At 41.1% G+C, this 26,496-nt stretch overlaps 1 protein-coding gene across 10 annotated transcripts in view; it reads right to left on the bottom strand.

Annotated features, from left to right (window-relative positions):
- Gapvd1 (GTPase activating protein and VPS9 domains 1) overlaps positions 1–26,496 on the bottom strand; it is a 72,324-nt gene that overhangs the window by 26,749 nt on the left and 19,079 nt on the right. For 5 of the 10 annotated variants that reach the window (XM_087899690.1, XM_087899692.1, XM_087899695.1 and 2 more), the window contains 14 exons: positions 25,451–26,294; positions 23,083–23,169; positions 21,145–21,279; positions 20,816–21,005; positions 18,384–18,464; positions 16,136–16,296; positions 13,444–13,573; positions 11,170–11,295; positions 9,036–9,209; positions 6,295–6,435; positions 4,461–4,595; positions 3,827–3,946; positions 1,896–1,973; positions 1,408–1,772 (listed from right to left, as the gene is read on the bottom strand). In XM_087899690.1, coding sequence (XP_087755816.1) covers positions 1,408–1,772; positions 1,896–1,973; positions 3,827–3,946; positions 4,461–4,595; positions 6,295–6,435; positions 9,036–9,209; positions 11,170–11,295; positions 13,444–13,573; positions 16,136–16,296; positions 18,384–18,464; positions 20,816–21,005; positions 21,145–21,279; positions 23,083–23,169; positions 25,451–26,294 — 2,767 coding nt within the window. The remainder of the gene's footprint in view (positions 1–1,407; positions 1,773–1,895; positions 1,974–3,826; positions 3,947–4,460; positions 4,596–6,294; positions 6,436–9,035; positions 9,210–11,169; positions 11,296–13,443; positions 13,574–16,135; positions 16,297–18,383; positions 18,465–20,815; positions 21,006–21,144; positions 21,280–23,082; positions 23,170–25,450; positions 26,295–26,496) is intronic. The other 5 variants (XM_087899694.1, XM_087899698.1, XM_087899697.1 and 2 more) reach the window with 3 other exon arrangements.

Genomic DNA, 26,496 nt, shown 5'->3' with positions numbered 1-26,496 from the left:
AAATCAGCTAGCTCTAGCCATTGAGAGGCTCTGAGTAGCAACATGCCGCAGAAATGAATTTTGACCCATCTCAGTTTCTAAAAACTAGTTTTGACTAAAGAACCTAAAGATCCTTGGAGAAAAATTAAACTCCAGGAAGAGACAGAGAATGCAGCGTAGGAGCTCAGCAGCTAGGGTACTGGAAGCGCACCAGCTTCCATCCCAAACTTGTATGCTGGCTCACAACTATTTGTAACTCTGGTCCTAAGGGTCCCGATGCCCTAATTTGGCCTCTGCAGGTACTCTATGTGTATGGTACACACACACACATCTGGGCAAACACTCACACACACATAAAATAAAAACAATCTTAAAATAATTAAAGGGTGAAAGACTGGCCGAGACAAAACTGAACAAGCAGCAGAGCGAAAGTGTGAAAGGCCTGGTGACAAGTGGCTGTGGAGTCCTGCTGCTTGAGACCGTGGGGCAGGGGCAGTGGCTCGCTTGAACTCAGGAGGTAGAGGCATAAGAATTATCACAAGTTCAAGACCAGCCGGGTCTACATAATAAGTTTCTGGTCACCTTGGGATAGATAATGGGAACCTGTTTCAAAAAAAAAAAAAGAAAAAAAAAAAAGAACAATAACAACAAACCAATAAAACAAATGAAAAAAGACCTGGGGAGACACGGTTGGGGTGATACAGTTGGGGTGATACGGTTGGGGAGACACGGTTGGGGTGACACAGTTGGGGAGACACGGTTGGGGTGACACGGTTGGGGTGACACAGTTGGGGAGACACAGTTGGGGAGACACGGTTGGGGTGACAGTTCATAGTGCTGACGAGTGGGATCACAGGCAGGACAGCATCAGAACAAATGTGTCATCTGTTGGAAATGTGCAACAAACTCAACAAAGAGGGAGAAAAGGACTGGGCTGAGAAAGAAGTGTTTTGTCTTCCCAACTTTATGACTTTCAAATAAAAAGTGGCAGACCTCATTTAATATCTCAAGAGAGTACTGGGAGTCAGCCCTAGGTGTTCCTGGATACAGAACTGCTCGGAGAAAAGATCTAAGACGAGCACAGAACCAAGCTGTACTGTATCTATTCAGTGGATGATTAGACTAGCAGAGTTTTTTTTCTTTGTTTGAGATAGGTTTTTCACTGTGTAGTCCTGGCTGTCCTGAAACTCACTCTGTAGACCAGGCTGGCCTCAGACTCACAGAGATCCACCTGCCTTTGCTTCCCGAGTGCTGAGATTAAAGTGCACACCACCACCGCCAAGCATGACAGCTCATCTTTAGTCACAACCACAGTCATCCTCAATCTTCAGTTCACAGGCCATGTTCATTTCAGACATCATAGGAACCCGTCACATAGAACACTGGCTGGCCAGAGACCGAAAGCTCTCCAGGGCTAGTGTCCCATACCTCTCCTCTTGAAGAGTCCTTACTCGGAGAAGAAGATGATGAGTGAGGTGCAACCACCAAAGAAGTAGCACCGGTGGCTGCCGCTGGAGGGAGCTCGTCATTCCCAGAACGTCGGTTGCAACTGGGGTCACTCATGGGCCGCCGCACAGAAGACACTACGTCAGAGCTCCTGCTGCGAACCAGTCTCTCAGGGTAAGAATGCCTCTGCCTGAAGGCCTCCATTTCAGCTGCGGTTAAAACGTGAGAACCAAAGGTGGGCAGCCTGGCCTCATTCCCTCCCACTGCACCTTCCAGGATTGGAGGATCCGGGGGTGGGTGCGAGGGTCGGGCGTAGTGAACCTTCGGCCTTACCACAGCAGAGGCCCCTGTAACACAGCAAAGAAGTATTACAGACAGCATGGAACTATTCAACAAAGGCATCAACAAAGGCTGGCAGTATCTTGCTTCTGTTTATGACAAGAGTTCAAAAGTTCTTGCCACAAGCTTACCATCATGTGAAGACAGTGGATCAAACATGGCAAGCAGAGACTCTGACTGCGAGGGAGGAGAGGTCAGCTGGTGGGCACCTACAACAAGACCAACCATGAGATGAAGCCAGATGCAGACAGCACATCCCATATTGAAGAAGGCACTGGTACTCTTCCACAGTTTCTCTCTCCTGATTAATTAGAACTTCAGAAGCTTACCAGAAATAAATGAAACATATAAATACCAAATTCTGATTATCCCACAAGATAGTGATGGTGCCTGACAGGGAGGCAGAGGTAGGCAGATCTGAGTTCAAGGCCAGCCTGGTCTACAGAGTGAGTTCCAGGACAGCCAGGGCAACACAAAGAAACCCTGCCTCAAAAAAACAAAAAAAACAAAGAAAAACAAGAAGCAAAAAAATTCTAATCACCCTACATTTTAATCTGCATGTAAGGATTCGCACTACATTGAGAGGGTAGACAAATGTGAGTGTTGCTACAGCTAGTGGGAAGAGCACAACCGTGAAACAGCAACCATATTTTTCCTAATGGCTCATGCCCTCAGAGACCAACTTCCCCGACCTATACAATCAAGCAATACTATCCAAACAAGAGGTGATTAAAGAACTGCGAATTTTGAAAGTATAATATTGTTTTCAGCAAATGACTTGATTTTAAAAACTAACTTCTAAATGTACTATTTTGGGTTACAGAGCTCCCACTCCCAAAAGAAACCCCTAAGTACATCTTAACACAACTAGAAATGTTAAATATTAAAATAGATTAATATACAGAGAATAAAACTCTCCTCATTCATGGATTTCCTTATTCCAGATTTAGAATATGAACATTTTAAAGTACACATTGATGAGTTATGCCTGAGAGTTAATTAACTGATGAAATATTAACAGTATATGACCTTTGTTGTTACTGTTTGTTGGGTTTTTTTTATATATTATTTAGTTTTATCTTGTGTGTATGCCTGTGTGTGCATGCAGAGTTCACGGAGGCCAGAAGAGGACACTGGACCTTCTTGGCCCTGGAGCTAGACACAGTTGTGAATCACCATGTGGGTACTGAGGATCTAGCTCCTCTATGAGCCTGTTTCCAAGTTGGCCAAAGTCAGAGAGTTCTGATTTTGCCTCTAGTTCCTATGAGGCTGTCTTGCTTTTACCTCAAAACAAAGGCCCCACCTAGTTGTTGAGCAGAGAGTTCTGCTCTCAAGGTTATTGTCAACAGCTGTGGCTAATGGCTGGTCCTTGGGCTCCAGGAATACAGAAGTAGATCTGTTCCTACCTCAAATAAGAGTCTAAGGGTCCAACTAAGTTCCAGTTTCTTTATGAAGATAACCTGGGATTCCACCCAGGGAGTGGTTTGCCTACAGAGGGTTTTGGTCTAGGGCGCAAGCGTGACCTGTTGACTTGTTTTGTTCTAGTAATAGATGTTAACTATGAATGTAGCCTGAGACCTTCAATTGGTCAGTTCCTATCCTTGTATCATGTTAATGCAATCTTTTGTCTTACTCCTACCTTTTAGAGTCAGGGATATTTTAAATAGTTGGAAATTAAACGTGGGTGAATTTTCAATACCCACTGAAAAATTTCCTCCTGATACTATCCTATATGTTCTGTTTCTCCATTTTCATTCACATCTTCATATTCTTCACTGTTTTTCTAAATTCCCACACCTCTACTCTGAAGAAAGGTATTTTTGTTGACACTGGCCCCTAACACCTCTGGAAAGGCAGTCAGTGCTCTTAACTGCAGAGACATCTCCCCAGGCCCACTTTGGTGTTTTTGAGACAGATTCTCATTATGTAGACCAGGCAAGTCTCAAACTCATAAAGATCCACCTGCCTCCACCTCCTGAGTGCTGGGATTATACGGCAAGGGTCACCAGGAAAGGCTACGATATAATCATTTTAAAAAGTTGTTCTGTCTTCCACTACTTACCATGGGCTATGTCATCCATGTCTGGACTAGTTACAGAATCTTTGCCCCCAAAATCAGAGCTGCACTCAGACCTCAGGTCTTCAATCTTATTGGGAATATCCTCTGATGTAGCACTTATACCTTTGAAAATACAGCAAAATTAAGTAAGTAAATAAACTACAAGAATAGAGTAGTTACACAAATTTATATGAAGTCTGGAGAAATTCTTCCTCACACTTTATATATGCCAGTTCTATACATGTGTGTTGCTGAGCACTGTGAATTTATCATCCTGTCATTCAAATACACTCATCTTACTTTAAACAACATTATAAGAATTACCGTGTTATACCTAAATATTGTAGCAGAAGCTACCAACAATATCAAGAATTGTAGAGGATCATCAACAGTTTCAAGAGGCTGTAAAAGCCACACATTAAGTTCTCAAAGATCATGAAGGATGATGATGGAGATCTCTCTTGGGGATGGAGATGCAGTGAAGGAGCATGACCTTCACGCCCAGTTCTGGGATCAACAGCTAGTACCATACCATGAAACAACAATGATTAAACCCACTATCTCTTTGGTAACACTTTATAAATAGGAAACAGAGGATGCCTTCAAATTCCTAGTCCTTAAAACAAGACAGACATACCGGACACAACACTGAGGCCTGGTGTGCTGGGGCGGGAACTGACCTCCCTGACATCCGTATCATCAGACGTGCTGCCCAGTCCAGAACAGCTCTCCAGCTCTTGGAGCCGCTCCTCCTGCTTTAAGTCTGGAGCCTCTAAACAGAAGACAGGAAGAGTCACCTAGTAATTCAGTGAGCATGGAAAATTCAGCTTTTGTGACTCAGACAAACAAGCTCTCAAGGTGTAAGTCTAAGCTACTTAGCAGAGCTAGTCAGATCAGGGTTTCAAAAAGGCAGAATTATGACTTTCTTCTGATATAAATCAGTTTGTTCTGTATAGATGTTACCTCTATAAGAAAGAAAGAAAAAAAGAAAGAAAGGAAGGAAGGAAGGAAGGAAGGAAGGAAGGAAGGAAGGAAGGAAGGAAGGAAGGAAGGACAAAACATATATGTTTTTAAAGACAGGGTTTCTCTGTGTAGCTTTTAGTTTTGAAGCCTGTGCTAGAATTCACTCTGCTGTAGACCAGGCTGGCCTCAACTCACAGAAATCTGCCTGCCTCTCTCTGCCTCCCGAGTGCTGGGATTAAAAGCACACACACACACACACACACACACACACACACACACGCGCACGCGCACGCACACACACACACACACACACACACACACACACACACACACCACACACAGCAACCAAAATACGTTCTTGGTTAACATGAAAACAGTATTAGAAGGTACAGAATAGCTTAGCGTTGCACTGATCTGTCTAAATTTTAATGTTTTCAAAAGCACTTTCAAAAGGGCTGGAGAGATGGCTCAGCAGTTAAGGGCACAAACTCCTCTTCCAGAGGTCCTGAGTTCAATTCCCAGCACTCACATGGTGGCTCACACCCATCTGTAATGAGATCTGGTGCCCTCTTCTGGTGTGCAGGCAGAACACTGTATAGTAAGTAAGTAAATAAATAAATGGATGGATGAATAAACAGTAAATAAATGAATATTTTTAAAAAAGTATTTTAAGATGGGCATGATGGCGAGACCCCTTCTCAAAAAGCTTACTTTTTAATAATTAGGTGAAGAAGTTTTGTTTTGTTTTTTTTGGTTTTTGTTTTTCCCCTTTTCTTTCTTTTTGGGGATGGTTTAAGACAGGATCTCTCCATAGATCTTGAACTTTTCTTGAAACTCGCTATGTATATCAGGCTGGCGTCAAACTCTCAAAAATACACTTGCCTCCATTCTCAGTGCTAAGATCACTGGTGTCTGCTGAGTTTCAAACAATTGCTTCAAATATAATTTAATACAGACTCAGAAAGCATTTGCTATACTATTATTTATTATTATTGTTGTTGTTATTATTATTATTTTGTTGTTGTTGTTTGGTTTGGTTTTTTGAGACAGGGTCTCTCTGTGTATTCCTGGTTGTCCATGAACTCTGTAGACCAGGCTGGCCTTGAACTCAGAGATCTGTCTGTCTTGACCTCCAAAGGCTGGGGTTAAAGGCATGCGCCACCACATCTAGTAGCATTTACTATGTTAATCAATGCTAACTAACAATAAACTTTTCCTTGATGAAAAGAAAATGTCCTACTTGAAATTTAACAATTGATTTTCTGGCATTTGCCTTATGTGTATGTGTATGTATAAGTCATCAGTAACTGTGGTAAATGCCTAAAATTCTAATACTTTTATAGACTGAGGCAGAGAATATTGAATACAAAGTCAGCCTGGACCAGACCCTGTCTCAAAAAAACAAAACAAAACAAAAAAAAAAAGTATACCAGTTGGCAAAATATATCTAATATAGAAATGAGGACCCCTTACACAATAAAATATGCAAATAATGACAGTATACTAACCTGAGTCACTTGGCAATACCTCTACGCTCCAAGCTTCACTTGTGGTCTCTGATATAGTAGAGCCAGTGCAAGGGTCAAGGAGAACCGACCCTGAACCTGGAAGGCACAGCAAACTGCCTAATACATTCTCTGCTGCTGCACCTGCACAGACCAGTGGGAACAAAATGTTAGAAGGGTCTGAGAACAGTGGTAAACAAAATCTTTACCAACAAGAAAGTGGCCAAGGAAGGAATTTCATTTAAGCATGATACTAAAAACACAAAGTTCCCAGTTGAATACACTGGCACAACCTCCTTTTCTTTACTTCATGCGCATATATGTGCCTGAATTATGTGCACCACACACATGGAGAAGCCAGAGCATATCAGAAGAGACATCAAATACTTGGAACCAGAGTTACATGGTGTTGAGAACTGACTTCAGGCCCTCTCCTCTGGAAAACAGTAAATGTATTGCCCTAACTGCTGAGCCATCACTCCAGGACCACAATCTTCTTTTCCTCCTGCTTAACTTTGACTCTCCACAGGGAAAACACATCTTTAGAGTCATGGCAACCTACTTTCACTGTGGCTTTTCAGCAAATCTTATCTATGTCCTTGGTATCTTTTTTACCTTTACAGTCCCACAGGGATGCCAGAGAATTTAACCACAGAAAGTTATATTAGCCAAAAATGTTTTCTTCCGGCATATCGGCAATAAATTCAGAGCAGTACATTTCAGGAGACTACACAGCTCCTGCACAGCACTCAGCCAACCGCAAATACTGCTTGTGGTCAAGAACAATACTACATTGGCATCTGGAATAAAGTAATACAAAACCAATTGAGAAATCTCTATACACTACTAAAAAACACAAGTGGAGTGAATGAAACATTACTGTACACTTGTGTTTAATATACTCAAGATGAGGAGAGATGGCTCAGCAGTTAAAATACTGGCTGCTTTTCCAAAGGAGTTAGGTTTGATTCCTGGCATCTACATGGCAGCTCACAGATAGCTGTAACTCCAGTGCCAGAGGATACAGCACTCTCTTCTGGCCTCTGCAGTGTCGTATACATGTGGTACACAGATAAATTAAAGATGGGAATTCTACACTACATTTGATTCAAGCTAATAAAAGAATAATTAACTCTGGGGCTGGAGAGATGGCTCAGTAGTTAAGAGCACTGGCTACTCATCTAGAGGACCCGGGTTCAATTCCCAACACCCACATGGCAGCTCACAACTGTCAGTTCCAGGGAACCTGACACCCTCACACCGACACACATGCAGGCAAAACACCAATGCACATAAGATAAAAATAAAATCATAAGTATAAATATAAATATATATATAAATATAAAAAAAGAAGCTTTCTATTTGGGTTGAGAAAGTTTTGAAATTAGTTACAAGTAAAAGTTACCTTTTACAAATCTAACATTAAAAGAATAATAAGGGCATGGAGAGATGGCTCAGCAGTTGAGAGCATTTGTTGTACTTGTCGAGGACCCAGGTTCAGTTCCAGAGCTCCCACAAAGTGGCTCACAAATGTTTGTAACTCCAGTTCCAGGGGATCCAATGACCACTTTTGGCCTCTGTGGTGATCAGGTACACATGCACGCACACACACACACACACAGAGACTGTCTGGAATTTGCCTAAGCCTGATGGGGTTGTAGGGACAAGGGAAGAATGGGAAAACAAAACTGGCCATGTGTGTCTAATTGACGAAGCCCAGGGTCAGGTACAGTGAGTTCCTACCATTCTCTGTTGTCTGCGGTTGATATTTTTCATGATTTAAAAAGAAAAGGAAGGTAGTAATTAAAAGGCTGTATGAATCTTTCAAAAGTCACAAAATAGCATTCTAAAAAGGGCAGGTTTTGAATGTCGTAACACAATAAACTGACATTTTAAAAAAGGAAAAACTGGTTAGTTCCACTTTAGAAGAGAATTAGTTCTTCTAGAAATGAGTTCATTTCACTGTTTTCTATGGTTTTGTGGTGCTTGGGAACAGTTCCTAGACCATCACACACAGTAGGCTAGTGTCCCAACAACAGCTACACCACCAGCCCTCCTTTTAGAGAACTTCAGCATTCTTGGAGCCCATATTTTATGAATATAGTCTACAGAACCTTCATTTTAAGGTAAGGTTTTTAGCCTCAAAAAGACAATAAGCTAATCACAAACTGAGTACATATACTATGCCTCAGAGATAAAACTTGACATGAAATTAACTCAAAAGACTCTTGTGTAGGTCTTTCCTTTTTTTCAAGACAGGGTTTCTCTGTGTAGTCCCTGGCTGTCCTGGAACTACCTATGTATATGTAGACCAGGCTGGCCTGAACTCACAGTGATCCACCTGTCTCTGCCTCGTAAGAACTGGGATTAACCTGACTTTCTTGTTTTTTAAAAAAAAGTATGTAATAGAACTGTGCTAAAAACATGGCACACATGGAGGTCAGAGGACAACTTGTGGGAGACAGTTCTCTTCTTCCCTCTATGGCTCCTAGGGGTCTGAGTCAGCTCAGAAGGCTTAGCAGCATGTGCCTTTCCCAACTCAGCCATTTTACCAGCGTGGCAGGGTTAACACAAACAGTAGTTAACACATGACTGCTTAGGTTAGGTACTGAAATGCCTTGTTCCACATGGAAGTCAGATACCTAGGCAATGCTGAAAGCCCTAGCTCTAGCCCTTCTGTGATGGACAAATGGGCCTGACAACTAGATTGCTATTCATTCCTGCAGGCCCTGAACATCAGTTACCTGCAATCTCTTGCAAACGATCTTCATCGACGTTCGGGTCAAAGTCACTTCCCAGGACATCGGTGCTCCAGGTCTCGCTCACCGTCTCGGATATGTCCCTGTCATCTGTTAGTCCCATCATGTCACGAATCTCAAACTTCCTCAGCTTATCATCAAGATTATCCTGTGTTGTAGCTATCAAAAACAAGTGTAAGCACTTTAAAAATGGTGGCACAGCTGTGACTTTTTGGTTGACTTGACAGAATTCTATCTTTAAACTTTGAGTTATTCATTTTATCATTAATAAGCACACATTCCAGCCTGCTCCCCACTGATCAATTCACCCCAGTAAAGATTAGCAGAGATCCCCACCTAACCACTGCTGACAGGAGATAGAGGAGCCCAGTCTAAATGAGAAAAACTAAGCCAAAGAGGAAAGCAAAGGTAAACACTTCAGGGTGGCTTACTGGATCCAATTATTGTTAATAATTAGGTGATAAACCCATATGCAAACTATTTCACTTGGCAATAGTTCTCAAGTGTGCATTCTACAATTTTCATTCTTTCCTAGACCAATTTTCTACAACCTGTTTGTGTATGCGATGTGCACATTTAGAAGCGCAATGTGTCCTCACTATTGCTTTTCACTTTCCACTGCACTGAAAACACAGCATTCTACCTAAGCAAGCTTTCAAGGACTGTGCCTCTGTGGCCCAGTGCTGAGGGTGCAGGCACAGGAGTGCTGGAGGCTCAAATGAGGGTGTAGCAAGCATTCTTATCTATGAGCCATCTGGCCAGCCCTACAACACACTCTGGTCAATTCCCTTTTTAGAAAATTTTGATTTGGTTTTTGGCGTTGATGTCTTTTGTTTTGTTTTAAAACTAGGCCTCAAAAAGACATAAATTTATGTTCCTCCCACTCACCCTCTCTGTAATGATGGGATTACAGGTAGAGGTCACCACATCTAGATCCCAATTCTCTCTTTCTTTCTTTCTTTCTTTCTTTCTTTCTTTCTTTCATTCAAGGTAGGGTCTCTCTATGTAGAGCAAGCTAGCTAGAAATCCTCTTCCTCCTGAGTGCTAGGCTTAAAGACTTGCATCACCATACCCACGCCTCAATTCACCTTCTTTTTAGATTAATTTATTATTTTATGTAGATGAATCTTTGCCTGTGCACCACAAGCATGCCTGGTGTCTACAGAGCCCACACAGGCTGTTGTATAGGTGCTGAAAACGAAACCAGGGTACTGTGCAAGAGTAGCAAGTCTTAACAGTGTTGTTTAACAGTGTTCTCTGAAATTGAAATATTCCAATTCAAATAAACAATAAAAGCTGAAAGTGCCTCTCAGACATGGAGAGTCAAGAAAAGCCAAACAGCCAAGAAGAATCTGAGACCAGACAAGATATCTAGAAGAAGCAGAAACCAGCTAATCTGCCTGGAAGAGGTTTAGACCAACTGAGTCACTTGGAAAGGACCTGATGAGCTGCCTGCGGACGAGGCAGTGTGCTCTAGGTTCTCAGCTCTTGTGAGCTGTCACTCCTGCTGGGGTGGGCTTTAAACAGTTGTGTATGAGTCATTTCTGCTATAAGTAACCCCGATAAAAGTCATAGCTCACCAAAGGACTTTGGTCTGTTGTGGGCTCCCTATCTGCAGTGAGAAGACATGTGTAATGTTCCAGGAACAGTGTCACACAACAGATGGCTGAGCCAACTCCCCAGCCCTTGACTCACTTTGTAACACCTCACATGTTAAGACTGTCACCTCCTACTTTGGAATCACTCAAAAGGCCTGTCAAAGATGTGATTTTTTTTTCTTTTTTCTGTTTGGGTTTTCAAGACAGGGCTTCTCTATATAACAGTTCTGGCAGCCAGGCAGTGGTGGCACATGCCTTTAATCCCAGCACTCAGGAGGCAGAGGCAGGTGGATCTCTGTGAGTTCAAGACCAGTCTGGTCTACAGAGCGAGTTCCAGGACAGGCTCCAAAGCTACAAGAAATGTCTTGAAAAACCACAATTAGTCCTGGCTGTCCTAGAACTTGCTTAAATTAAATTACTCTTAATTACACTTAAATGACTCTTCCCAAACACAGCCAACGTACATGCTTCTCTGAAATCACAGACTCTTCTCCTGTCAGCTGCACTCACCACCACTTTACCTTGCTCGTGTTCTAGCAGCTGCAGGGCTTCCACTCCATTACTCCCAGAAGGTCCAGCCCCAAGTTCAGACACAGACTCTCCTTCCAGGTCAAGAGAAGATACTGAATTGGAGCGATTAGAAGGGCCTACAGAAATAGTCATTCTGTCAGCATCTTTTTAAAACATTCATAAGTCATCATGGAACATTTCATGCAATGAAAACAGCCTAAAAAATGATTATAGTTTTTGTTCTGTTTGTTTTGAAAGGTTTTCACTACATGGCCCAGACTAGTCTTACACTCTCAAGTCTTCTGCCTCAGCCTTCTGAACCCTGCAATTATAGATGTGTGTCATCATGCCTGATTTAAAATACTTTTAATATTGTATTTATTTCCTTAAAAACATAGATGTCTTTGAGCCAACAGCTGATTATAAAAATTTATCTTAAAAAAAAAAAATAATAATAGCTGGGCTGTGGTAGTGCATGCCTTTAATCCCAGCACTCAGGAGGCAGAGGCAGGAGAATCTCTGTGCGTTCCAGGCCAGCCTGTTCTACAAGAGCTAGTTCCAGGATAGGCACCAAAGCTACAGAGAAACTTTGTCTCAAAAAAAAAAAAAAAGAAAGAAAGAAAGAAAGAAAGGGAAAAAAAGAAAAAGAAAAAAATGACTAAAGTTCTTGTACAACTACTGCAATATTTAAGAAGTAAACGTACTTTCTGCACTCTCACACAGGACCTAGAGGAGGCAGGTGACGCCTGGACATGCAGAACAGCACCAGCAAGTTTGTGAACCTGTATGCTCCGGAACTGCTACATCATTAGTGCCAAGATGAATATGGCTGAGGTTGACAAGGTCACAAGCAGGCTTAATGGTCAGTTTAAAACCTATGTCACAGGCTGGAGAGATGGCTCAGTGGTTAAGAGCATTGCCTGCTCTTTCAAAGGTTCTGAGTTCAATTCCCAGCAACCACATAGTGGCTCACAACTATCTGTAATGAGGTCTGGTGCTCTCTTCTGGCCTGCAGGCATACAAGCAGAGAGAATATTGTATATATAATAAATTAAAAAAAATATTTAAAAAATAAATAAATAAAACCTATGTCACCTGCAGGGCCATTCGCAGGATGAGCAAATCAGACAGTTCTATTTTCTGATTGCCTAAGGCTAATGGAATTGTTTCAAAGAACTCTTGACCAGGGGAAATCGGGAATTTATGTCATAAATAAAAGTAAATAAGTAAATAAAATAAAAAGTAGAAGCGTTCGACATTTCGACACACAGTAGAATGCTAAAATAAATTGATAGGCATATTTGAAGCTAAAAAATTCCTTTAAAAGCATATTATTGTTAGGGATGGTGGTCATGCCTTTAATCTCCACACTCGGGAGACAGAGGAAGGAGAACCTTTGTAAGTGCAAGGCCAAACTGTTGTTCTACATAGCAAATTCTGGGTCAGCCAAGGATACATTGTGACTCGTCTCAGAAAGATAAAAAAGAAAATTATAAAAATACAAACATGTTATTTAAGACCACAAATTACAAGGGGAATGTTATTGGCACACAAAAGTAAAAATGTTACAAAATGTCATTAACTTAATTTTGCTATAAATAATTCAAATATCAACTGTTAATAGTGAAATTACAGATGAGTTTATTTCCTTTCCACATTTTGTAGAGTGAACATACGTTACTCATATATTCCTTTAAACATTAATAAACTGGACTCTATACATAAACAAAAGGCACTAAATTATGTAATGACAAACTCTTACTTCACATTCTGGCTTAAAGCTTCCTTCATTATTTTCCCCTACACCTAAAGATTAAATCTAGGAATGCCAGGCAAACATTCTACCAGCTGAGGTCTATCTTCGCCCTGACTGCCCTTCTCAATCCATGAAGGCAGGTGTGAGTGTGTGGATACAGGAACACAACAGTAAAGAATTGCACAGCATCCTGAGATGCTCATCAGTCCACTCCCCATCTGCACATGCACCACAGCCTTCTAAAGGAGCTCTATAAGCTTTGACAGACAGCAAGTTGAAAAACACAACTTGCTGTTACTCATTTAACACTGAATGAGGACACGTTTCCATTATATATGACCAGCAGCCTCTTGCAATCTTACTTATATTTAGAAAAAACAGTCTTCCAGCCATGTTAAAGCTCATTAGAGGAAAATTTCATTATCCTCTTTAGTGAGAGGCATGATGGCTTAACTGTAAATTATAAGGCTCCTTTAAAGAACACAGAACAACTGGGATCACACACTCCCTGAATGCAGTAGCCCTTCACCTTCAGATATGCCTTCCAGATTATCACTGCAGAGGGAAAAGCGCAAGGTTTTGTCAGGTTTACCGTGGAGTTTGTTTTCATCAACAGGGACATCTCCTTGTCCTCCATCCGAGAGCTGCATGTTTAGAACCTGAGAAAAATAAAGAATAAAAATAGAATACAATTTTTGGTTTATCACAAATGAAAGACCACTGACAAAATAAATAAACCACAAGTGCATATTTGCGTTCTTGTCTGCAAGGCCTATCAGGCTTTCACATGGGACTCAGAACAAAGTCCATATTTAAGGCAACTCCAACTATGTCTTCCACTCTTTACCAGGGTCAGCAACTGACAGTCACACAGGGAAGCAGTAGGGAGGCACAGGGGTCGTAAGACTTCGGTGTTCTGTTCTGTCAGCTTGAGCTTAGTGTTCAGCCAAGGATCTGGCAGGTCTCATTGTGTTTTGTGTGCCCTCAGTCCTTGGCCCCCTGCCTCTATCTCCTGAGTGCTGAAATTACAAATGTAAGCCACCACATCTGGATTTATGAGCTCTGACTTTCCAAGCTAGCAATGAACTTTCTTGAAAAATAAGCCATCATTTATTGAATATAAGTTGTTGCTTCTAAGCCAGTAAGATCAACAAGTAAGAAAGATACTTCTCTTTAAACAAGATGACCTGAGATCAATCCCTCAAGAACCAAAATATATAGAGCATGTGCACACACACATGCACACGCACACACACACACACACGCGCACACGCACACACACACAGTCTGTAAGACACTGCCTACAATCGCAGTCAAGATTTCTTCTTTATGTTTGCCTCTAACTCTAAACTCTTTTAACAAATTCTTAAAACTCACTGTCACCAATGCTTACTCCCCCTCCCCATACCTTCCTTCTCTTTCTTTCTCTTGTTCTCTCTTTTTTTAATTTGATGAGACAGACTTTTTACCTAGCGTGCCTTGGAAGCCTATGCAGACAGACCAGGCTGACCCTAAGCATGTATTCTTCCTGCCTTCTTCCTCCCATAGGTGTGGACCACTATGCCCAACAGTCTCTTTTTTTTTTTTTATTTAAGTTTTTTTTTTTTTTAAATTAAACCATGTGTATGTTGGGGAGGGTACGTGTGTGAGTGCAGGTGTCTGGAAAGTCCCAAAGAGCCTATTAGATTCTCTGGAGCTACAGTTACAGTGAGCCACCTTATGTGGATGCTTGGTCCTCTGTAAGAAACACTATGCCATCATAGCCCCCTAATCTCATTTAATTTTTTTATCCACTTTGGGCTCAGTGGTTAAGAGCACTTGTTCTTTCAGAGGACCTGAGTTTGAGGCACCTACATGATGGCTCACAACCATCTGTAATTCTAGATTCAGGGGATCTAATGGGCCCCCTGGTCACTGGGCATGCATGTAGTCACAAATGTAGGCAGGCAAAATACTCACATACATAAAAAAGTAATCTTTAAAAAATTTTATTTCCCTAATGTTTTATTTATCTCTTTCATTTTTCCCCTAACCACACAACAAAAAGCATATGTTAGGAATTTTGAACTCTGGACACAAACCCTATTGCTCTACCAGCAGAAGAAAATAAACAAAGCATTCCCTACAAATCACTAGAGAAGTCTTACCAAACATCTGCACCACAATGCCATGGCTTTCCCTTCTGTCTTCTAGTGCCACTAGAACAAGGCCTTTTGGTTTAGGTGTGCTCACCGACTTCAGTGTCATGGTGGCCCTCCTCACTGTTCACAGGGGCTTAGCATGTGTGGACAGTAAACTTTAGAAAATAATGCACTCTCGGGAATGGAAATACAACTCAGTGGTAGAGTATTTGCCCACGCGTGAAATCCTGGATTTAATCTCCAGCCCCAATGTAGCAGGCACATAAATTCTCAGCACTCAGGTAGATAGAAGGATCACAAGTTCACATACTGGGAGTGGGGGTGAGTGGGAGGGAAATGGGGGAAGTGAAAATTTTAATTGGCATTATTTATAAATAAATAAATATGTAAGAAAAACAAAAACAAGTTCATATACTGGAGATATGTACCTCAAATTCCAGTCTCAAAGAGGAAGGAAAGGGAAGGAAGAAAGGAGATGTTTTGAAAGGAAAGGAAAGAGGGAGGAAAAGAAAGAAAAGAAGAATTGGTATAACCTGAATGCTTGAATTCTCCAAAGATTGATGTGGTGAAATCCTAGCCCAAAGAGTGACTGTTTGAACAGGGGTTGCACATGAGGCTAGTGTCTTCCACACTCAGCACATGCACCTTTTCCCCACATGAGGCCAGGAGAGGGGACTACAGGAATCAGATCCTAAGAGGACACCAAACATGTCTGGATCTTGGACTTCTTGGCCCCCAGAACAATCAGAAGAAAAAAAAATTCTGTTATTTACAAACTACTAGCATTTTTAAATTTTATTTTATATATTTTTCATTATTTTTTTATGTATTAAAAACCTCTATGTTACATGCAGTGGCATATACCTACAACCCCAGCACTTGAGAGTTAGAGGCAGAAGACCAGAGTTCAAGCCAGCTATGATTATATGAGACTCATTATCAAAACCCAAAATAAAACAAAGTGCCAAGCAGTGGTGATGTATACCTTTAATCCCAGCACTAGGGAGGCAGAGGCAAAGGATGGTGAATTTCTGAGAAACCTTATCTTGAAAAACAAACAAAAAAATAACCCATTCATACCTCATTTTCTGACATCATCCCTGGAGTAAGTTGGGGACCTGTCCCTAAGGAAATGACCAGCACCTCTTCTGGTTGTACCTCCTGGATGGTTTCTTGAGATGACCCTTCATGGTCCATATGTAAGTCCATTAGCATATTACTTCGGCTTCTGCTCCGAGTTGCTAACAAATAAAATAATTTAAAAGAAAAGGTCAAAATAAAGAAAATGGCACAAGAATACAAAAATGTATTTTCTCTTAGTGTTGAACATTCATGCATGCATAAAAGATGATGTTTAAAACATAGACAGGAAAAAACAAGCACTAACTAGGTCCTTCTAGTCACTCTCCTGAGACTAACACAGATTCTCCTTCACAACTGACCAGTAGAGGGCTAGAGAGATGGCTCAGCGGTTAAGGGGACTGGTTGCTCTTGCAGAGGACCTGGGTTCAATTCCCAGCACCCACATACCAGCTTATAACTGTTTTAAGCTCCCGTCCCAGGGAATCTGACATCCTCTTCTGGCTTCTACAGGTACCATACATGCTCTTGGTACATAGACAAACATGCATCTAGGCAAAACACTTATACATATATAAAAAAAATGTTTTAGCAACTGATCATCAGAAATAGTGTTCCACCTCCACTGGACAGAAAGGCTGCGCCTGGTCCCAGCTGTGGTGCAGGAAAGACATCCTAGCCAAAAAAGCACTACCGCTGGGCAGTAGTGGGTAACACCTTTAATCCCAGCACGCGGAAGGCAGAGGCAGATTTATCTCTGAGTTCGAGGCCAGCCTGGTCTACACAAGAGCAAGTTCCAGGACAGGCTCCAAAGTTACAGAAAACCCATCTTTAAAAAAAAAAAACAAAAACAAACATTACCTTGTTTCTCATGTTTTTAAGACACTTGAACTATTTTTAACTGCCAGCAGCCTTCCATACTAATAAATAAGTTTATAAGTGTTTAAAAATGTCAGGTGAAAGCCTGGCACACAATGAAGCAACATGCTTGGTCCTGTTTCTGTAAGATAAGGCTGTACTATGTAGCTCAGAGAAGCCAGGACCCCACTATCAGCACTGCTCCAGCAGGTGGAAACCTTCTGGATGCTGAGATGACTGACAGGCACCCACGTCACACCCAGCAAAGGAATTATACAACTACTGGGAAACCAGGGCCAGTTTCTGAAAGCACATTTCTTCCTTCTGAAACCTATCAACATCAGACCTTCCCAGAGACACAGGGATAGATACTGCTGTATTCTACACGATGGATCACTTGCTGCCAAGCACGGTGACCTGAGTTCAAGTCTCAGAATCTACTTGGTAGAAAAAGAAAACTGACTCCAAAAAAGTTGACCTCTGACCTCCACCTGTGCATGTTGCGGCACCCGTACACACACGCACGCAAATGCACACACAAGATGATTTCTGTGTAACAGTCCTGGCTGTCCTGGAACTCACTCTGTAGATCAGGCTGGCCTCACATTCAGAGATCTACCAGCCTCTTTTTTTCTTTCCTTTTTTCCTTTTTCTATTTCTTTAGTGTGGGGGTATACCACAACACTCTTGTAGAGACAGACAGAGGACAGTTTGTGGGAGGCAGTTCTCTTCTTCCATCATATGGATCCCAAGGACCAAACTCAAATTGTCAAGTTTAGCATCAAGTTCTCTACCATCTGAGCCATTTTTCCAGCCTTACAAGTAATACTTATCTCCAACTATTTTGATGTATATATTATATTTAAAAACTTATCTACCTACCTACGATGCCCGAGCCAGAGAAGCACTCCACCACTGAGCTATACTGGGCATCACATCCTATACATCTTTTAAGAAATTTTGAACAGTGAAACATCTAATTTTTGTGACAAAGTGACCTAGCCTTCCATGATTCTCTCACAGCGATCAAACTCAACATACTGCAGGTACACTACAGTGACTGAGAACACACAGGACAGACAGAGGGCATGTCGAGACAATCCGCATCTCACAAAGCTGTAGCTGCCCTCATCGCTCTCGTTTTCAAGTCACTTCACACCGACTTATAAAACCCTAAGGCAGGCCCACCATGTCTTTCTACGCCCCACCCTCCACATCTACTGAACCTCATAAGCAGCTCTTATTAGCACAGATGAAAATTATAAGAATGCAAATGATCAAATTTCATGTAGCAACTTATAGAAAGCAAAAGCAGCATGCACACAGAATACACCTGTGAATATTTCTGAAGTACAATTACGGAAGAAAAGGAGAACAGCCTATTACCCACCAAACGGGGTTACTAGAGGAATATGAGCGGTAAGATTGGTGGCTGAGGAATCCCAGGCAGTGATGGCCGCTAACTGTTGTCCTGGGTTACAAAAACATTAAATAGGAAGAACATCAACCCTCTCAACATTGGAAACATTGTTTAGAACATGAAATTAAATGCAATGATAAGGCCACATGACCATACGAAACACACTAGGCAAGCATTTGAAATCTGCTCCCCACTAAACCCAACTCTGATAACATTTTCAAGTGACAGAAAATGAAAAAAAAAAAAAACTAATTTACAACAGTGAACAATGGGGAAGAAATTTCTACCAAAAAAATTAGTGTTTTTCATGTTACTAAAGTTTAAATCAATAATCCACAATATTAAAAAAAAAATCACTAAACATAAACTTAATTTTATTTTCAATCAAAAGAATTTTTTTTTTTTTTTTGAGACAGGATGTTTCTGTGTAACAGCCCTGATTGTCCTGGCACTAGCTCTGTAGACCAGGCTGGAGTGGAATTGAGAGATCCACCTGCCTCTGCCTCCCAAGTGCTGGGAATACAGGTATGCAAAACCACCACCAGCTAGAAATTTGTTTTAAAAAGTTTGTGCTGTCATGAGCTGGGTATTCATTTAGCTACTTCATTTAGAACTCTATCTTCTTCCTAAATAGATACCATTTTCAGCTTAAGTTGTTTTATTCCAAATAAGATGTTCATCTGTCTGTATAAGACATGTTCCCACCTTGCAGCCAGCCATCATTGGCCTGGAACTTCTCTTGTGAACTAGACTAGCCTTGGGCATAAAGTGACCTCTAGGGTCTTGGGATTTCAAGTATGAACCACCAACCATGACTCAAATAATATTTTTCTATGTTTTTAAAGATTTATTTATTATGTATATAACATTCTGCCTCCATGTATGCCTGCATGCCAGAGGAGGGCACCAGATCTCATTACAGATGGTTGTGAGCCACCATGTGGTTGCTAGAAATTGAACTCAGGACCTTTGGAAGAGCAGCCATTGCTCTTAACCACTAAGTCATCTCTCCAGCCCCCTATTTATTTTATTTCTGAGACAGTGTCTCACTATGCAGCACTGGCTGCCCTGGAAGTCACTAGATATACTAGGTTGGTCTTGAATACACACCATGTGTTCATGGTGCCGTATCCCTTTAATCCTAACATTTAGGAGGCAGAGACAGAGACAGGCGAATTTCTGTGAGTTCAAGACCAGCCTGGTCTACAAAGTGAGTTCCAGGACAGCTAGGGCTATACAGAGAAACCCTGTCTCAAAAATCAAAAACAAAATAAAACAAAATAAAAAACCACTTTAATAAAAAAGTTTTTTTTAAAAAAAAAATTCTATGTGTATGAGTGTTTTGTCTGCATGAATGCATGCCTAGTGCCCACGGAGGTCAAAAAGTAGCACCAGATCCTCTAGAACTACAGTTATAGTAAAGAAAGCCAAAGACTTGATGATACCATATTCCTGCTGATATAAATACATATTATGTTAAATGAGAAAACATCAATTTTAAGAAACTGTGTTCATAAAAAAAATCAGTTAACAGAAGTTAAAACAAAATCCTCTTCTTTAAAATGTGTAAAGTTGAACTGGGGATATGACTCAGTGACCGGGTAATTGCCTGGCATGTGCAAAACCCTAAGTTCAATCCTGACACAGACAAAAAAGAAATGAATGAAATACAAAGCTGTCTAAGCTGACAGGGCCTTGCTGAGCTTCTCATCTCAACAGACGCTGGGACACTCCTGCGCCTGGAGCCTAACACTCTTCTCTGCTTCTCGCATCCATCCACTCCTCAACAAAGAATGCAGGCTTCACTCTTCCTTCTATATCTGACTGAGTTATAACCCCATGAGTCTCTCCGTGGACACTAAGTAGGCAGAGCACTGCTCTCCTGTCCTCCCTGACTGCCTAGGAGGAGCTAAGCTGAGAATATCAGGGCAGAGATAAATGCTCTGTTCACCCAGTGTCTGACAGTGTTCCAAGTGCACCACAGTGACCACACCATGACTGGATGTTTGTGTGGATTAAATAAAACATAAATAAAAGGCTCACTCAGTGCCTGTTCAGGATACATGCTGAACTTTTGCATGTATGTGGATAGATAACACATACTAAGGGAGTAAAGCCTAGTTAAATATATATTTAAAAAAAAAACTTTTTTTAAAGCAGGGTTTACTATAACTCAAGCTGACCAAGTACTACCCAAAGATAACCTTAAGCTTCTGATTACCCTGCCTCTACCTCCTGTGCTGGTATTAAGGTCCTGAGCCATCATACCCAGGCTATGCAGTGCTGGAGGCTGAGCCCAGGACGTCAAAAAACTAGGTAAATACTCTACCTAGTGGCTACACCCCACCTTTGAAGAAACAGTAAACTTAAAGAAAAGCTGCAATATGGAAAGCTCTCCTTACCTATAGGTAACCGGTTCTTTTTGTTGGCTGGGGTGGCTGCTGGAGACATCTGAGGAGTACTGTAGGGAGTGACGTCTAGACTGCTGCTCTTCCCTGGCTTAGCCTGGGGCAGGCTTCCCAACAAGCTGTCAAGAGCCATTCTATCTTCCTTCAGCTCATCTCCAGACATCACACTCTTCATAAAGTTCACCTGTAAAAAGAAAGGACATTATCTAGTGAAATGAACTGTCAAACATAATACATACTTCTGACAGGATATATTCTTCTGTGACCTGCCAATGGGTGGCTAAAAGAATTTCAAAAAAGCGTCAACTAAATGATGCCGTTACCAGAGTAATAAGCTGACTGTAACTTATATAAACCACAGTTCTGCTCAAGCCTTCCAGAAGATTAACGGAGTTCATTGGTGGAGTCTCCACTGCACGGCCCCCAATCACGACATCAAGGAAAGCAGCGACACAGCTCTGTCAAAACAGGAAGAGATCAAAGCCAAAGTCTCCCTCAAAAGACGAGAAAAATTCTGACCAAGGTGGATAAGCATGAAAAAAAATTAACTTCATGAAAATTATTTTAAATCCAACATTTTAAAAACTGCAATTCCTTATGGAATGATGCAGAATAAGCTCAAAAAAATAAAAATAAAGTACATGTAACTTAGAACCTAAAATTCTGAAAAGGCAGATGGGGTGTGGAATGGAAGACATACTAAGAATTTGCTGACACACATAGACCTCTAGAAGAACACACAGAAGAGCAAAACACAGAACTTTCTGGAGAGGAAGTGAAGGTGAGAAATGAGAAGTATTGGGAAAATGACACAGAACAGATTTTATTTTATTTGGTTTTCCCTTTAAATGTTTTCATGTATTTATCTGGGGTGCACATGTGGAGATCAAAAGAGAACCTGAGGGAGTCATGTCTCTCCTCCTGTGGGTTCTGAGGATCAAACTCAGGTCCTCAGGCTTGGTGTCAAGTGTCTGTACCCACTAATCCATCTTTCTCTAACTGTTTCTTGGGTTTTGAGGGTTTTTGTTGTAGCTTTATTTTTTCCAGACAGGGCTGGGAAACCCTGGATGTCCTAGAATTCATTCCATAGACCAGGCTGGGCTCAATTCAGAGATCCACCTGCCCCTCTCTCCTGACTGAGTGCTGGGATTACAGACGTGCGCCGCCACCACCTGACTGTTTCTTGGATTTTTTTGGTGTTGTTATTCTTGATTTTTGAGGGAAAAAAATCTATTCACCATGGTATCCAGGCTCGCCTCAAACCACAGTAATTTTCCTGCCTCTATCACTGAGGTACGGGAATTATAGTGTATACTACTATACTCAGTACAATATCAGTTTTTATATTTTTTTATTACTTTGTCCTTAAGACTCTTTTGATTTTTATTTATGTACATGTGTGTTCATATATATATATGAGCATATATGTGCTGGTGACTGCAAAGGTAAGATGAGGATGCAGGATCCCCTGGGAGCTAAAATTACAGGTGGTTGTGAGCCACATAAGGTGGATGCTGAGAATTAAACTCCTGTCCTCTGAAAGAATAGCAAGCACTCATAACTTCTGAGCAATTTCTCCAGCTCCAATATTTGAGTTTTAAGCCAACTTGAACTGATAGCCTACTCAAAATGTAATGAAATACCTTTTTTACTCAATTAACTGAACAATGCCATAAATGAAGAACATTTAAAATAATTTAATTACAGCTGACTGTTAAAATAGTAACAAATTAGTTAAAAACAAAATTTAAAAAAATAATCTAATAGGTCTTGATTCTTATTACAATGATACCCCTTCAATATTTGTAAGACAGTTTAATCATTAGAAAAATCTTTCAAAATTTAACGGTTGCTGATACAATATTGTTAACTAATTTAAAAGCAAATTAATGACTGAATTATTTAACTTTCATATCACCTAGAGACAAGATTTAATAAAGAGAATAGTTAAGTTCACTAATACTTGACCAGAATTTTTTACAAATTGTATTTTTTACTCTTGACTCAGAGTCTTTCTAAATAGCCATGGCTGGGCTGAGAAATCACAGTGGTCAGCTGCCCTGCTTCCTAAGTGCAGGGATTAAAGCTGTGCACCAAGTGAGGTTCTCTGTTTGTGATGAGGACTCACACTATTGTCTAAACTAACCTTGAACTCAAGGCAATCCTCCTGCCTCAGCTGAGATTACAGGTGTGGATTAGCATACCTGGATACCTAACAGTCTACAAAACAGTAATTCACGCAACACAACATTCATTCCTACTTTGTCAAATTTTCCAAGGCTATTTTTAGTCCGAGGATCTCCTTCTTCAGTGCCAGTCATTGCTAACTGCTGCAGAAGGCGGCCGACCTGCAAACAAAAGCAGTGGTGAGCTTATGTGGGTGCACACACCAACACTGTCCATTCCAGTCCGAGTGTCTGGTTTTATAACATCCACATTCATCTCATCAGGCAAACAAAACAATGCTCCCAATAAAATGTGTGTCTCGTCTATGTCAGCTTTTACTATTTTCAGATGAAGAGGTAGAGGAAGCAGAAACTTTGCTGTAGTTTCTTGTTAACACATGACAGGAACATTAGGAAATTGAAAGTACAGTATATTTACTTCTGATACTATACTTTTTCTGTGCTTAAAAAACATTTTAAACTAGACAGGCAACAGCGTACACAAAGGCAGAAGCAGACAGATCTCTGTGAGTTCAAAGTCATCTTGGTCTACAGAGTAAATTCCAGGACAGCCAGGGCTACACAGAGAACCCTGACTCAGGGGGAAAAAATAAACTTTATTATTACTATATGTATGAGCATATTGAGACAGGGAGCTCATGTATGCAACAGTGCATGTGGAGGTTGGGAGCTGGCGCTCTCCTTCTATCACAGGTCTCAGAGATGGAGTTCACATTGTTATACCACACAGCACTTCCTACCCCAGAACCACCTTGCGAACATGAGAACATTTTAAAATTATCTGCAAAGGCTAACCCATGCAATAAATGACTTCAAGGCTAACACACAAGTCCATAAAGAACTCAAGCATTCTCTTTATAGTTTTCTGTTGGTTTCTGAGACAGGATCTATGTAGCTCTGGCTATCCTGGAACCCTCTTTGTAGACCAGGCTGGCCTCCAACTCACAGGGATCTGCCTGCCTCTGCCTCCCAAGTGTTGGGATTAAAGATGTGTGCCAACTTGCAGGCAAGAATTAACTTATTTTAACATGTGTGTGCCTGTCCATGGAAGCCAGAGAAGGTGTTGGATCCCCTGGAACTGGAGTTGGTGGGCTGCCTGATGTGGGCACAGGGAACTGAACTTAGCTCTTCTGAAGAGGAACACTTTTACCTAAAGAGTCCCTCTCCAACCCCAATCAATGATTTTTTTTAAGGTTTATCAAGTCAGGCAGGTAGTTTGCACCTTTAATCTCACTCAGCACTCAGAAGGCAGAGGCAGATGGATCTTTGTGAGTTCAAGGCCAGCCTGATCTACAGAGCAAGTACCAGGGTTACACACAGAACAACCCTGTTTCAAAAAAAAAAAAAATAGACTGGGCAGGTATCTGGTGAGATGGCTTTGGCTTTGGAGTTAAGACCAGTGGCTACTCTTCTAGAGGACCTAAGTTCAATTACGAGTTCTTGTATAATTCCAGTTTCAGGGGATCCAATGTTCTCTTCTGAAGACATGTGCAGATATACATGCAGATAAAAACGCTCCTACACACACACACAGACACACACACACACACACACACACAATTAAATTAATAAATAGTAAGGCTTTGGATAAATCCCCCCACATAAAATAAATTAAATCAATAATAAGACTTCATACAAAACACCCCACATGTAAAATAAATTAATAAATAAGACTTCAGGTGTAACTTAATAGCCAAACATGTGCTTAGAATGTGTGAGAGGTCAGGGTGCAACTTTCAGTAGCTGGTTCTACTAACATGGGTTCCAGGGACAGAACTCAAGTTATCAGTTCTTCACAAGGCCTTTTACTTGCTGAGTCATCTCCTTAGCCCAGAACTCAGATCTGTAGATCTGTAGATATGTACCATCTTCATAGAGTGATGTCTACTGTCAAGCACATGAACATTTCTGCAGAAAGGCCTAATGTTCCAAGGAATACTAACTCTAAGTAGCCTCCTGTTCAGCTCCAGTTGTAAGGTACAAAAGACAGTCTCAGTTTCCAATCAATCTGGACTCTGAAATTACCAGGAGAGGGATGATGGGCTTGTTCTAGAAAACTCAGTCAACTCAATGTCCAAGAGTTCAAGGATTTCACTGAAAACCAAGGCAATACTTTATTACTATAATATCTCAAAATCCTAATATAATTGCTTTTCTATCTCATGAGAATCAAATATTTAGAACAATTTGGAAAGATGATAGCCAGGCATTGGAGACACACCTTTAATCACAGCACTCTCTCTACAGAGTGAGTTCCTGGACAGCGAGGACTACACAGAGAAACCCGGTCTCAAAAAAAAAAAAGAAAGAAAGAAAGAAAACGAAAAAAAAGAAAGAAAGAAAGAAAAGAAAAGAAAGAAAAGAAAGAAAAGGAAAGTTCCACTCTATATAAAGATCAGCTGATCTTAAACCAAATGTTGCATTAATAATCACAACAGCACACCTGCATCAGGTTAAATCTCGCCACCTCATTGATAGGAGCATCAGATATTATTCCATACTGCTCTGGATTGACAACTGCGGGACAAATGAAGCAAGCCAAAAGAAGATCGGTGCACATGGCTCTGACTTCCCCGACCTCCAGTCTGTCTACACAAGAGAGAGTTTTGTACATCTGTGACACAATCCACCTCAGACTATGTGGAAAGCAGTAAGTGTTCTGTTTGAGATAACCAATAAATTTGTTCACCAAAGCCACCAGTTTGGCCTCATTGGAATCCACCATTTCTTGAACCTTTTGCCTGAATCTATCTGAGCCTTTCTCTCCAAAGAGCTTTTCCTGCTGTGCTGGGGAGAACCTCTCCGTTAGCTTGTTAGGGTCTGTTTCCAGATGGTCTTCGTCTTCTACAAGGAGCTGCATGATGGGCTCGTGTAAAGTAGCCGTAAGAAAAAGTTTGGCAGAAAACAGTCCTTCAGAAAACAGTTTAAATAAGATGCTGAAGGCACAAGTTCCTCTCCTCAAAAGCCGCCTGGGGTTGTCACTTTCTTTCAGTTCAAATTCAATCAAGTATCGTAAAACCTGAAGGAGGTAGTTTTCATCTTCTTGCATAATACAGTTGCCATACAAGGAGGTAAAAACTGTGTAGATAACGCTTTGTGTGCTCTCTTGATTGAGTTTTTCTCCAGCAACCAAAGAGGAGGCAATAAGACGAGGATTTTCTCTTAACCGACTCAAGAATTCGCCATAAGCTGCTTCCTGAAATCCCAGTTGCTTATATCCATCAACAAACTGTGTATCTTCCAAAATCTTGGCATGCTGGCAACACTCAGCAGGGGAAGCTTCAGCACTAGAAACATTAGCACACAGGCAAAACAATATTAATAACAGCAATAATACAACATAGGCACTCAATGGGAATGACTAAGTCTGAGTTCATTATTGTGCCAACAATGAAATCTCTTTGAGTTGCTAAACTCTTTGAGAACAAAATGGAAATGAGTAAGACACACCTAAAAGTAAAGAGGAAGCAATCAGATTTGACACTGCAT

The sequence above is a fragment of the Myodes glareolus genome, chromosome 21, assembly GCF_982192425.1.
Source record: "Myodes glareolus chromosome 21, mMyoGla1.1, whole genome shotgun sequence".
NCBI classification, from domain to species: domain Eukaryota; kingdom Metazoa; phylum Chordata; class Mammalia; order Rodentia; family Cricetidae; genus Myodes; species Myodes glareolus.
This window is presented reverse-complemented; position numbering and strand designations above follow the sequence as displayed.